At 33.4% G+C, this 15093-nt stretch overlaps 1 protein-coding gene across 3 annotated transcripts in view; it reads left to right on the top strand.

Annotated features, from left to right (window-relative positions):
• LOC106870865 (uncharacterized) overlaps positions 1 to 15093 on the top strand; it is an 823882-nt gene that overhangs the window by 633241 nt on the left and 175548 nt on the right. For all 3 annotated transcript variants that reach the window (XM_052968743.1, XM_052968742.1, XM_052968744.1), the window contains exons 10-12: positions 3951 to 4198; positions 6863 to 7001; positions 10581 to 10703. In XM_052968743.1, the coding sequence (XP_052824703.1) occupies positions 3951 to 4198; positions 6863 to 7001; positions 10581 to 10703 (510 nt within the window). The remainder of the gene's footprint in view (positions 1 to 3950; positions 4199 to 6862; positions 7002 to 10580; positions 10704 to 15093) is intronic.

Raw genomic sequence — 15093 nt, 5'->3', positions numbered from 1 at the left:
ATTTCTAACTTAGGCACAAAGATCTCAGATATAAGAGGTTATAGTCAATTATATCAAACCCATTATTTGACTGGTACTTTATTATATTGTCTTTGGAAAGATGAAAGACAGAGTTGACCTCAGCAAAATCACTTAGAATTATGCTTCTTGCTGCTCAATTCATCAAGTACCATGCTCTATACCATAATATACTGTCCTAGATAAAACTTTAAACTGCATCCAGTAGTGAGGAGTTGGTGTGGGAGTTCCTGGGCCTTGAGGAGTGTGGGACCACTTCTTAGCCACTATTGTTCCCGGGTCTTAACTAACATGTGCTTTTGAGGAGATGGAGCACATCAGCATGAAAGGCGGTCCACCTAGGAGAAAGAAACTCCAATATCAAACCATCACAGCCATGCGGAATGGTGCGAACAAGGTGGATCTCAATTATATCCGAGACATCCAGCAGCCCACTGCAACTACCCTAACCAGTATGTCACCAATACCAGTGGTGTCACTGCTGAAGGTAGGTGGTCAAGTGTGTGGGCCTCGTGATTGCAATACATAGTCTATCCTAAAGAAAATCATGTGAAAGCCATCTGTGGCTTGAACAATGAGCATCTCTGCTTCCTTCTCTAAGTCCAGTAGCAATGTTAAACTGGATGACAGGGGAAGGGTTGATCTGCTGGAAACCCCTAACCCTGATCCATGTGCTAGTGGCTCTTACTTGAAGGTCATCCTGTCTACAAAGTGTGATGTCATGTATTGCATGCTAGTGTGTGTGTGGGGGGGATGTTGTACCTGGCATAACTTCATATTTGATTAGTTAGCATTCAGAGAATCCACATGTGTAAAATACTAACTTCAACAATTTATGTCAAAAATATCCAAATTTCAATAATATACCTCATCTGTCCCACGGGGAAAATAAGTGCAAGAAAATATTTACAGAAAACTGTTGTGTATTGATTATAAAACCAGACAATGTTAATGCATCAGTGAATATTAAAACAAGATCAAATTGATACACGTATAGTGGGTGTCTGAGTGAGTGCATATGTATGTGAATTAGTTGTATGTGAGTTTGCATAGTTGAGTGAATTAGTTGTGTGTGGGTTTGTTTCTCTATATGTGTATGTACAGAATACATATACACACATATATATGTATGTAATTATATCCATAAATGCACATATATAAATATGCATTTATGAATATATGTACTCATGTGTGTGTGTGTGTGTGTGTGTGTGTGTGTAATAATAAAAAGATGTATGAATGAATTATAGTCTTGCTACATTATTTCATTAGATTTTATTATGATGTAACATCATACATTCAGTTATGTAAGACATGCAACATCCATAAGATTATACAATATATTATCATATAATAATCTCCAAATCATCAGGCAACCATATGCAGGTCAGTATTAGAGAGACTTATAGCTTTATCCCATTGAATGCACCAGTTCCTGACCAATCACTCAAGTTAAGCAATGTTGAGCCTAGTTAGAACTTAGATGGTGACCACATGGGAAACCTAAGTGCTTACTTTTTTCCAACTCTTGCCAACATCAAACATGAACATTAAATGGTAATGATTACATTGTTAGAGCAGCAAGTTCAACAACATATGAACACTCAAAGCAAGAATACCAACTGTTCAATATACAGGAGTGGGAGGGAGAATAATCAGCCAATCAGAAATGGTAGGTAGTGCAACTATGCTGTTAGAGAATGAGTGATATCCAAACTGGAATCCAAGTGAGAAGATTAGTGGAAGATAAATTATAATTCAATAGAACAAATAATTAAAAAAAGAAAAAAATTTGAATTGCATATTTTATCTTCTACTACCTTTAAATGTACTGACTTCAACCAGAATCAGACTAGCAGCACAAATTACTTATCGCAGAGACCATTCAAAACTGACCTATCAATGCTTTGAAGTAATCAGCAGACTCAATCATAAAGGGACAATGTACTAAATTATATATATATATATATACATTTTTTTTTTGTAGCATTGTTATGATAGTGAGATGTGCAGGTAGATAAGATGGATACTGTCTATCTATCTGCATAGAATTGACATGTACAAATGTCTATAGTTTAGTTACTGCACAATAAATAGAACAAATACACTAGAGTTAAGAGAAGTATAGTTAAGAGAAATCAGTATATAGAAACATATCAAGTATTAATTTATAGAGATTTAAGAAAGTCCCCACCAAAATTTAGAGGTAAAAAAGATAGAGAAAAATAAAAGAAAATGAATTAAGCCATTGAGAAGCTATGATTACGGTGGTAATAACATTAAACAAATAAAGAAAAATAAAATATGATAAAACTGAAGAACAGAAAAGATATGATTGACAACAAATGATTAGCACAGGCACAATCAGGTATATGTGCAAATTAAGTATATAAAGGTAGTTATAAGTTTTTAAATTAGTATCAAATTCATAAATATATAAAAAATACATTAGCTTAGCTGGTTGAAAATTAGAACAGACTTGTAAACTGTTATTTTGAAGTTATGAAATTATTAAAATTGATAGAAAAGGAAAGCAGAACCAATAATCATACTACACACACACATACACACACGCACACACACACACACACACACACACACACACACAAGCACATGTATACATATATGTACATACATACACATACAGACATACATACACATACAGACATACATACACATACAGACATACATACATTTATATGTATATATCATCATCATCATTATTCAGCATCTGCTAGCATGGGTTGCATGATTTCACAGGAACTAACAAGTCAGAAGACTGCTCCAAGCCCTGCTGTCTGCTTTGGCATGGTTTCTAATTAAACTATTACTGTCAAAGACAAGACATTACATACTTCAGCAAGCTAAAACTTATAATCTGTTTTGCTGAAAAATATCTTAAGAAAATCAAGGAATCACTGTTTAATCTCACTGGACTACGTTCTTGAATTAACAAAAGTGCTTAGTAGGCCAATACTCTGCTATAAAGCTGCTAGGTCATAGGGATAACCATTTTTGCCATTTAAATGTATTATAGAATTAATTGCTGAGGTTTTAATATTGAATAATCACAAAAGTAAAAACAAAGACAAAACAATATTATAAGGCACCAAAAGAGAATGACTCACCCCAGACACAACAGAATATTATTATTGCTATATCAATTATCAAAATAAGAAGCATAATCTTAAATTAATAGTAATAATAATGATAAAAGTAATATCAATGATAACATTAAGAATACAATGACTGCTTCTGCTGCTGCTGCTGCTGCTACTACTACTACTACTACAAATGATGATATTCATAATAATAGTTTTATGATAATAATGATTATCATTCTGATAATATTAAATGAAACAGAATGAATTATGATTGATATGACTGTATAATGAAAGTAATAATGGAAAAAGAAGGTAACAACAACAATAACAATAATAATTCTTTTCTATTCTAGGCATAAGGCCCGAAATTTTGGGGGAGGGAGCCAGTCGATTAGATTGACCCCAGTATGCAACTAGTATTTAATTTATTGACCCCGAAAGGATGAAAGGCAAAGTTGACCTTGGCGGAATTTGAACTCAGAACGTAAAGACAGATGAAATACCGTTAAGCATTTTACCCAGCATGTAAACGTTTCTGCCAGCTTGCCACCTTATTATAATGATAATAATAATAATAATAATGATAATAATAATAATAATAATGGTTTCAAATTTTGGGTCAGGGCCAGCAATTTTAGGGGATGGAAAGCCAATTTTTTCTTTTGATACAAGTGCTCAACCTCAAAAGGATGCTACTCTTAAAGCAGCTGTGCAACACAGTATGTTATGTGTTTTTTTTTTAAGAAAATTTAGGCTCAAATATCAAGATCCTTGGTTACAATGTTATACATAGACTTTTATGGCATCTATTTATTTTACTGTTTTCAGAAACTGGAACCATTTGTTAATGATTGTCAGCTTGTCGACCAGTACCTACAAGACACTCTGAAACAACTGACCATCTATGACCGCATTCCTTCCACTTATGATGAAACAAGTCAGTTCTTATGGGAACATGAGCAACAAATGCAGTCTATATTAGATGCCCCTCAATTGATGCTGCTACAAGACGGCCATTCCATCATTCATCAGCTGCAAGAAGAAGCCCCTTATCTAAAATCTATAGAAAGCTGCAAGTAAGTGGTACTTTTACTTTTCACTCAAGGAGGGTTTTCAGTTACACCAAATTCTCATTGCTCTCTTTTGATCAACTTGCCTGAAACTGTTTCTAATTCTATGATAGAAATTCTTTGTTTTAAAATGATTCAAATTAAAACTTTCTATCAAGATTCCATGTTAATTTAATTTTTCAAACACCAACTTAATAACAACAGTTATTTCAACAAATTCTTCCTTATTTTCAAAATAAATAAAGAAACAAAGACAGTGTATTTCAACAGAAACATGGAAGCAAAAAGATTGAATATCTTTTTGCATTAGTTGTATTGTTGAAGTGTAGAATTCACTGGAAAAAATATTAAATAATATCTTTATAAAATTAACACAAAATGTTTTCATAATATAGCAATTTGGATAAGAATTGCCAACATTAGAAAAGAGCAGTAATGAAAATAATGATTTGGTGATACAAAGCCAAAAACATGGTAATAGAGAATAGTTGGTTAAATCAAACCCAGTATATGACTGATACTGTATTTTATTCACCCAGTAGGGTGAATAAAATAAAGAAAGCCCAAGCTGACTTCAACAGGATTTGACCTCAGAATGTAAAGAGCCGAATCATGTACTGTAAAGACATTTTATCTTACTCTAATGCTGCTGTCGATCTGCCTCTCTGATGAGGATAATAATAATGATAACTTTTACTTTTATTATTACTATAAAAGAAAAGTAGTGATGGTGGTGGTAGTGATTTTGGTAGCAACATCAACAATTCTTCAATGAAGCAGTAAAGTTTGAAATTATTTTCTAGAAAATAAGAAATTTGATGGTTGCCTAACTTTTCTTAGCAGCAATGGCCCTATAAATGTCTTAACAGATTTCAATAAAATAGCAATAATATCATAATAGATATATAAACTGTTCTTTGTTTTCAAAAATCTCTTGTTGGCTTCATTGAATGCCTGTCTTTTGGATTAGTTGTCTATCACCATGACCACTAAACCACTTAACTACATTTTCTAAACTATTTAAGAAAACAATACTGTAGTATCACTTTCTATCTTTCATATTTGTCAGTTATTTTTAATATACCTTCATTTGGTTGAATGGTTTTGTTGCTTCTTTATGAATGTCACATCCACTTTAAAAGTTTCCAACATATTTTATATTCATAAATTCTCTTACTCAAAATATATCTGACATGAAGCAAAGACTTTTGAACTAGAAGTTGTTATATCTTAACATTGTTATTCTAATCCTTTTATGCACCTTTATATTATTAATTCGGTTTTGTTATTATTCCTGCAAGAATGAGAAGAATGTGCTGGTTTTTATGTCAGAATAATCTGAAGTTATGTGTGAGGTGCCTTCAATCACCTTAAGTAGTTATTTTTACACTTTGAGGATCCTTTCTTGTGGTGATTTTTTTCCTTACTGAGATTGATATTTGTTTTTATTTATTATTTTTCTTACCCTTTTATCCGATGTAAATCCCCCACTATTATTATTCATTTTTTAGTTGATCATTTTTTTTGTTCCAACATTTTAGTTTCTTGCTGCAAATAAAAGAAATCATTACTGTTGTTATTAGTAAAAGCATTATAGTATTGCTGTTGGCCATTGTTTGAGCTGTTGTTTGATCACCAAAATTGCAAGTTTTCCAAGTTTCCCACTTGATGTCAACAAGTTGATAGTGATCCAGTATTTGTTAATCTTATTGCACCATCTCTTTCATAGTCTTCCGCATTTTTGTCCATTGGTTATCTGTTCTTTTGCAAATGTGTCTTGCTTTCATTGCCAGATTTAAACTTTATTAGGCTCTATGCTACATAAATTTGGAGCCTTTTTGTTAAAATTACACCAGATGGTCTCACAAAAGTTGATAATGTGTATTACCTTTTAATTATTTTAAGGTTTTTCTTATGGATTCTATGAGCCTAAATTGCAACTTTGTCTTATGTTTAAATTTGGTTCTGCTTGCCCCATTCATTTCCTCTTTTTTGCAGTGGTGAAATATTGCCTACTTTTACCCATTCTCTCTATCCCCCCCCCCCACTTTGAATTGGCACACTAACAGTTTCCTCTCTATCTTTGTTGTTAGGGTCTAGCTTCTGTTCTGTAAACAACTGTTGGTATTGTTTAGAATTTTTCTTTTTGAGGTAAATTGAAAATTTTGGTTTCATAACACTACTGTGCTTGTTGATATGGTAACATTTAAATTAGGTATGAATCTTCACACTGCATCAGTTTTTCAGGAACTTAGACATGATATATTCAGTAATTAACTTCTCTTAAGTAATCTGTCTACAATCAGGTTATACTGAATTTATTTTTGTTTGCTTATTTGTTTTTTCTTATTGTATTGGACAAAAATTATCATATGATGGCAACCAATGAAGGAAAAAATAAGGAAGACCATAAAAGAGGTGGTATGATAAGATTAACAAGCACTGAATCATCATCAATTGGATGACCTCAAACTGGACACTGGCAAAACTTGCAATGCTGGTGCTCCAACAACAGCTCAACTATGGCCAACAACAATACCATAATGTTTACACTAGTGACAACAATAATGATTTCTTATAAATGCACACACACATACATACATACACACACACGTGTGTGTGTGTGCGCATGCATATGTGGGTAACATGTATTGTTTTTGTTCCTTTCAGAGAAGAACTTGTATCAGTTAAAAAAATGTACAAAGAATTACAGAACTCAATGAAGAATTTAGTTAAACTTGCTGAAAACCGTTTTCATAAACTTGAACAAGGACTTCAACTTCGAGGTTTCGAGAGTGAATGTAATAAAGTAAGTTTTCTATAAATTCTTTCTAAAGTATTTCATAGTGAAGTAAAGCATTGCACTTAGGATAATTTGTTTTCAAAATGAAAAACCAACAGGGTGGAAGTTTAGAATAAATCAAGTAAGATGGTGATGGTGGCGGTGGTGGTGGCGGCAGCAGTTGCAGTGTCAGCTACAACAATGCCAGTGGTAGTGGGGGAAGATGAAACCTAAACACCACTATTTTTCCAGTTGGACTGATTGTCATTCAATGGCAAACGATAGCAAGCTTTCTCAATTCACAAAAGATTCTTCTGTTATTGTTTGCAACTTACATTTGCCAGTGCTTGAGTGTCATGCCTTTAAAAAATAAGAAATGTTAGGAATAACTTAAACCTAACATATAACACAAGTGACATTTGCAACACATACATACACACATACAAATCAACAAATCCATTATAAAACTTGATGCCAAATATCTACAATCTTTTTTTTAACCCAGTGGAAATAATAAGAAGGTCTCACTGTTAAATGGGAAGAAATAATTAGAAGGTAAACAAATGATGTCTCTCTTAAAAAGAAAGATCCAATTATTTTACTTAAACAGCAAATTATTCTCTGTATTGTGAATTCATGATAGAGGAGCAAATAAATTTGCCTTTACTCACATATGAGGCATCAACAAAAATATATGTCAGCTTAGTAGAACTCAGTAATAATAATTAGGGCAAAAATAAACTGTTAAACTGGCCCTTTACATACTTCATCATACTAGACTGAGATTTTGTTTCCTGTGATGATAAAAACCTGATTAAACTTGTTTTGCAACTCTAGCCTATACTCTAGGAGAAAACAAACTCTCTATATATACGTATATACAGGGTGCGATGGGTAAATTGTCACCATTTAATATTTTTAATTTCATGCATGTACATTGTTTGTTTTTTATTTTGTTGATTACACAGTATAATAGGGTCAGTTGGACACTGTCTGTGAGAGAAGCAGCACTATGACACAATTCACTCTGCCAGAAATTTGGAAATGGCATGCTGTACTGCTTGGCATTCACACTGGAAGCTCCAGTATGAGCATTTCAGAGTGTTTGTGTGTCAATCTAAGGACAGTGCAATCTGATGACATGTGCCAAGTGTGATAAAAATCAAACATCCAATCAACAGCATGGTGTTTGGAGTGATCACTTGTGATGGTGACATTGTACCTCCATTCATCTTCCCATGCAGCCTCAAACTAAATACAGAGGCTTACATCAAGTGCCTGGAGGAGGTAGCACTGCCCTGGGTCAAGAGGGTGGCTGCAGGAAGACCCTATGTCTGGCAACAAGACTCTGCACCATGCTACACAAGTAGGAGGACCTAGTCATGGTTGTCAGATAATTTCTGCAACCACATCAACCCTAACATCTGGCCACCTAACTTCCCAGACTGCAACCCCCTTGATTATTATGTATGGGGCACAGTTGAGTGAGAGACCAACTGCTTGTAACACCAAAAATGAACTGAAGGCAAGGATTATGGCAGCATCCACCAACTTAAACAAGGAGACTGTTCAAAAGAGTTGCAAGAGATTCCAAAGTCGTTTGGAGGACTGTGGTTGAAGCTAATGGCTATTTTATTGAATAAATTTACTCTTTGGTGTTTCAAGATATTTTTATGTAATTTTGGTAAATATATCTGTTAAAATGAGATGTTGGTGTTATTTTCATTTTTGTATAATTTAGACGACAATTTATTCACCTCACCCTGTATATATATATAAACCCGGAGTACTGTTGTTACACATGTTGTTAATCATTTTACACACACACACACACATTCTCTCTCTCTCTCTCCCTCCCCTTTAAAAATGCTCAGTTTCATTAAAATGATCAGCTGGTTATTGTATTGGATTATCAACTCGTGTCTTCACTTCAAATCCACAGTAGATAAATTTTGTTGTGTATTTATACAGTATACTTCTCCCTGTCTAAATTCGAATCACAGCTAACATTAGAGCTATGACAAATAGGCACCTGAGCACTGACAATGTTTTCTACAACAGCACCACACTGTGAAACTGGAGTTAAGTATAAACCAGCCCCTATAAGTCTCTTATTGCCTCTGGTGGTGCATTAAAATTTTCATCTTTATTATCTCCAAAGTGAAACAAAGAGAGATGATTCATTTTAAATTTTAATTAAAATCTAGTAGCTGTAAATTTCATTCAGATTCTGCTATCTTCCCCCTTTTCTTTCCCTCTCTGTCTCTTTCCCCTTCTCTCATATTGTATCAGCTCAAAACAATTTCCTGCATCACCTAAAGACAAATTCTTTCATCATCCAAAAAGAATTTTCTTCCCATCTCTCTAAAGCAACATTTTAAATTACTCCAAAACTAAATTTTACAGTTTCTGAATAACTTTTCAAAGAAATTCCCCGCATCATCTCTAAGCAGTTTCTATTATTAAAATATCTTTATTCAGTTCCTTGTATCATATAATAATATCTTGTTTGTATAAACCGTCACCATGTTTTCTACAGTTTATTGCAGCTAAGTATTGAACAATAGTTGCACCTTCTAGATGCACTAATAACCTTTAACAATGTATATTATTACTTTTATAGCATCCACTTTAGCAATATTTCTTCAATCCACTATTATCTCCATTGGACTGACTGGAAGTTTCTTGGTTTCTTGTATACACTTAGGTCTTTGTTGCTAGCTGTTTCAAAAATTGTATATACATTGATATAGTAAACTACATACTACTTTGTAATTTATTCCATTCTCTGAACTTTCTTGATACCTCAAATTGGAAAATGTTATGGTGGATTGATTCCAAAAGAATGAAATACAAATTTGACATTAATAGGATTTGAATTTAGAACACAGAGAGTGGGAACAAATACTGTAAGGTATTCTATCTGATGCTCAATCCACTACGTTGAAAAATGTTATAGCAGTATAGTTATCGTACTTATCATTGTAGAACCCAGACCAGCAGACCAAATGAAGCAGAATTCATGGCCAAAGACAGTCTAGGACCATCCAAAATTTTGTATAACTATGTCTAGTGTGGCTCTTTTTTTTTTTTAATTTTAGTCTTATTTGCTAGAAACTGCAGCCAAATCTTCCTGAAATCATTCAATTTGAGGGAGATTTGGCTTCAGTTTCTAGCAGATAGATTAACTCCTTAGAGGCTTATCCATAGAGTAATAGTTTCTAATTTAGACACAAGAATAACAATGTTGAAAGGAATGGTTTAGCTGATGTCATAACTCTGATTGGTACTTTATTTTATCAACTCTGGAAAGATGAAAGACAAAGCAGACTTCAGCATTATTGAAATTCAGAATGTAAAGTATCATAACAAAATGCTTTCAGGCATTTTCTCCAACACTATTATGATTTTCCCAATCCTTCACCCATTTTTTCTCCTTCATTACATAAGGATTAATAGTAGCATTACTAGTGGTGATGATAATGTGTTATTGGAAGCAAATTATAATATACTATTGTATTATAACTATTTCTAAGTAGTAATCTTTTAGCAGTTTTTAAACTTAATCTTATGATTAAACTCTTCTTCTAATTTTTATTGCTACAGTTAAATGTATGGATCTCGACAGAAGGAAAACGTATTTTGGAGAAATATAACTCTTGTGTTGACAATCTAAAGAGTGCCAAGTCACTGGAAGAGCAATTCTTGAAAGACTATTTCTCAGCTATGGTAAGTTATTTTTGATATTTTGATCAAGAGTAGAATTTATAATCTAAAGAAACAGATGAGGATCATAACTTGAACTCACTCTGTTGAAGAGTCTTTAATCTAAAACATCAGTTTTTTTTTTCATCTATTCCTCACAGCAACCAAATTTATTGTCATTCAATTATCCCTCCTTTGGAGGTAATATTTGTATTTGGAGGTAATATTTGTAAGCAACCTGTTGCATGTACCTTTTTGCTTTTTATTTATTTATTCATAATTAAGGTAACCTAATTAAGGTCTTCTTGAAACACCCTAAAATAAATTAGATTTCCTTCATGGAAAATTCAGTCAACACCAGTTTATCACAATGAAGTATTTTATCAATACTAGAACGATAAAAGGTAGATACAACTCTGATGGGATTTGGACTCAGAAATAAAGTCACATAAATTAATGTTAGGCATTCAATTCCACCCTGTTCTCTCCTCAATTCATTTGCTTTTGAATGAATAAATGATAATTTATAACATCAGCAAGGTCACACACAATTATAGGGGGAATTTAGTCATTTATATAAACTTCATTCTTGGCTGGTATTTTATTGATCTGGGAGAAAAGTATAGTGAAGTTAACCTTAGCAAAACTTGGATTCAAAACTTAAACAACTGGAATGAATATTGCATTTGATGCACAAACAAGTCTGCCAATCTACCAGTCTTTGTGAATTAATAAAGGATAACATTTATAGACTTTAGCAACTGCTTAAAGTTGCCAGTAAAAAAAAAGCCTTTAAGTAATTGCTCAGCCTGCTAGAAATAGTAGTTAAATTACTCTTAACTCATACTCTACAGTCTTCAAATAGGAAAGGACACATTAGGAAATGTAGTCATAGATACTTCTAAGTAGAAAAGGAGTTCACAGCTGCAATGCCTTTGCTTCTTGAGGCTTAACAACAACAACAGCATCATCAGTTACTTAGAAAATGATATTGTTATCAGGATAAGCATTTGAAAAACCTTTCATATGAAGGAGATTAGAAATAGCAGCAAAAGTCATAATATAAAGAGAGGTTAGATAGATAGATAGATAGAGAGAGAGAGAGAAAGAGAGAGAGAGAGAGAGAGAGAGAGAGAGAGAGCGAGAGAGAGTGAGTGAGAAAGAGAGAGAGAATCATCGTAAATAAAAGCTTGTATGTTGGCACATTAATCACTTAATTTTGTGAAGTTTTACATAGAAGTCATGTAATCGTACATATTGAATGTATTACAAATGTAGTCGTTATGTTTGTTTATCCTTAGGTCAGATCTGATTGAGCTGACCTCTTATCAAAGGCACTCCAGCATGACAATCCTGTCATTTTAGAAGTTTGTTTATCTTGTGTCCATTCTGGGATGGAATGGTCTGATGTGATTTGAGGAAGATTTGGCTGCTAATCTTAGGTTGTTAGCAGGTCAAGCAACAACCTAGTGGCTTCTGTTTTTACACAATGAAATGCAATGTTCTGAGCAAGTAATTGTGAACTGTGTTGTAAGAAAAGACTAGTCACTACAGCAGCCTAATAATTGTTTCTAATTTAAGTATAAGACAGTGATTTTGAGGGAAGGGAATTAGTTGATTATATCATCCCCAGTACTTGTTGGTACTTTATTTTATTAGCTTTAATGGATTTCAACTTAGAGCATAAAAAAAAAACAGAGTAAATATCCCAAGTCATTTAATCCAGTGCTGTAATGACCCTGCCAGTTCACAACCCCACAGATAGTTAATAGTTATAATTATCATTAACATAGTAAAATGGTAGAAAGTCTATAGTATTGGACTAAATGTGATATTTAGTTAGTTTCTTTTTCACTCTGATTTCAAGTTTCACCTGAACCATTTTTGAGCTCATAATTTTGGGTTCAGACAAAATCACATATCAGTGTTTGTGTTGTGAACCATAGCTGTACCTTCATTCAACAAAATATATGGTCTTTTACCTGTTTTATTCCTTTACCAGTTTCAGTCACAGGACTGTTGCCAAGCTGGGGCACCACCTTAAGAATTTCAGTCATTCATATCAATCCCATAACTTATTTCAGTCTGAAAACATATTTTATTGATCTTGTATGTTTACTGAATAGCTATGTTACGTAGTTGACAAAAGTGTACATAACTTGTATTGTTTTACAAATAAATGCACATACACATACTTTGTTACTTTGCTGTAGTGATTAGCATAGCTATATGGTTTACAGCAGACACAGTATCTCACAGGTGGTGATAAAACATTTCCAGATACAAGAATGGCTGTGTAGTTAAAGAGTTCACTTTGCAAACACATAGTTTTAGGCTCATGGAACCTGTAAGAAGCCCATTATATACATATATGTGTGTTTGTGCTTCCTTGTTTTGATATATGCATGCTCATTGTAAATGAAGTCATCATTCATTCAAAAACAGTGTAATTTGTCTGCAATCTTCCATGAAAATATGAACTGCTTCTACGCAAAGGACGAGGCAAAATATTGCTTGGAAATAGGTGAAGGTTGGTGACATCGTTTGGCCATAGAATATTTGCCTCAAGTTTCATTTGATCCATGAAAGCAAAGAAAAGTGAAAGTGATGGTGACAATAAAAATGGCAGTGGTGGGACATATATTTGCATGTGCATATACACATGACAGTATGAGATTCCTGCACAAATATTGTCAACCAGATTTATCCTAAAACATATTGGTCAACTCAAAGCTACTATAAACGACACTCTTCTATAATCCTCCTATATTGTAGGATCGAACTTGGAACCAAAAGCCTGTGCCTGAGCCTGTGTAAGAAATTGTTGTTAATTCCAAATGTAACTTAATTCAGATAGAAAACAAAATTTTCTTTGTATTGTTAAAACATAAAAGAAATATTATCAACCATCTTCTCAACTAATTAATAAACATTGTTAGATGTGGTAAGAGGTTTACTTCCCAACCACATGGTTCCAGGTTCACTTCTACTGCATGGCACCTTGTGCAAGTGTTTTCTACTATAACCTCTGGCCGACTAAAACTTTTTGAGTGGATTTGGAAGACAGAAACTGAAAGAAGCCCATGGTACGTGTGTGTGTCTGTGTTTGTTCTCCCTCACCCCATCACTTGACAACCAGTATTGGTGTGTTTATGTTCCCCAAATAGCAGTTCAGCAAAAGAAACAGATAGAATAAGTACCAGGCTTAAAAAGAAAATAAGTACTGGAGTCAATTAGTTCAACTAAAATTCTTGAAGGTAGTGCCTCAGCATGGCCAAAGTCTAATGACTGAAAGAAGTAAAAGATAAAAAATAATCTTGGGTGCCATCAGGTGTGATAGATGCATGAACAAAACTGTTACTTCAAAAACAGATTTGTGTGTAAAATCAATGTTGATTCTCTGAAGATTGTTGATAAAAAAAACTCTTCTTAACAAAAAAAAACTCTTCCTTAACAACAGGAAATCTTGAGAAGAAGAGCTGTTGCTTCAGCCAAGTGTTTTAGCCTATAAATGAGAAGAAAATTGTTATGAGGAATGCTTTTTAAACATACAAAGCCAAGCAGAGGAATATCTCCAATACATGCAAGCACTTGCGTGCACGCACGCACGCGCACACACACACACACACACACACACACACACAAAATGGTGAATGAAATGAGAAAAATGAATGAAGAGTGAGACAGACAAAGAGAAATTCATGAGATAAGTATATATGTATATTTACAATATAAACTATGTTAGTTCAGTATACTTTTACAGATATATTTCATTTTTGTATTTGGTTTGCAAGATTCTTTATGAGAATTCGTGTGTTGAAGCATATTTTATTGTGTATGGTGAGAATCATTCTGTTTTAATGCCTTATTAATTAATACACACACTGGTTCGATTTCCACTCATTTACTTTTTTTGTTGCTCTTTGCAACCTCTTCAATAATCATTGACTCTGTTCCTTTTTCTTATTTTGATGTTTTGTAACATCGTGTGTTTTAGTTTTCTTGCTTGACATTCTGTGAGTCCTAGCTGCTTGACAGCTGAATTAACAGATTTTGTGTATAGCCAGGAGGAGATGCATGCTTTAGCCCTTTTATTACCATATTTTTTTGAGATGTTCTGTGTTTCTTTCAATTACTTTAAATATAACAAAGAATTCAGTAAAATAACTTAGTTATCATTCAGGTAGTATTAGGAACATAAATTGTGACTAAAGTTTGGTGGAAGATTTTAATTCAAAACTTATGAAAACAAGACATTTGTACTACAGAGCCAGAGGCGGTTTCGGCCGAGTTGATATCAAAAGGGTTAATGAAGTGGAGTTCTTTGGGTAGCTATTTTGATTTTTAGACAGCAGAACACAGTGTCTTTCAGCATTTGCTAGCTTGGCCAAAGTTTATTTTATTTCATTTTTGT

Source organism: Octopus bimaculoides, chromosome 6 (assembly GCF_001194135.2).
Source record: "Octopus bimaculoides isolate UCB-OBI-ISO-001 chromosome 6, ASM119413v2, whole genome shotgun sequence".
Taxonomy (NCBI): Eukaryota; Metazoa; Mollusca; class Cephalopoda; order Octopoda; family Octopodidae; genus Octopus; species Octopus bimaculoides.
The sequence above is the reverse complement of the archived record's forward strand: the minus strand, read 5'-3'. Positions and strand labels throughout refer to the sequence as shown.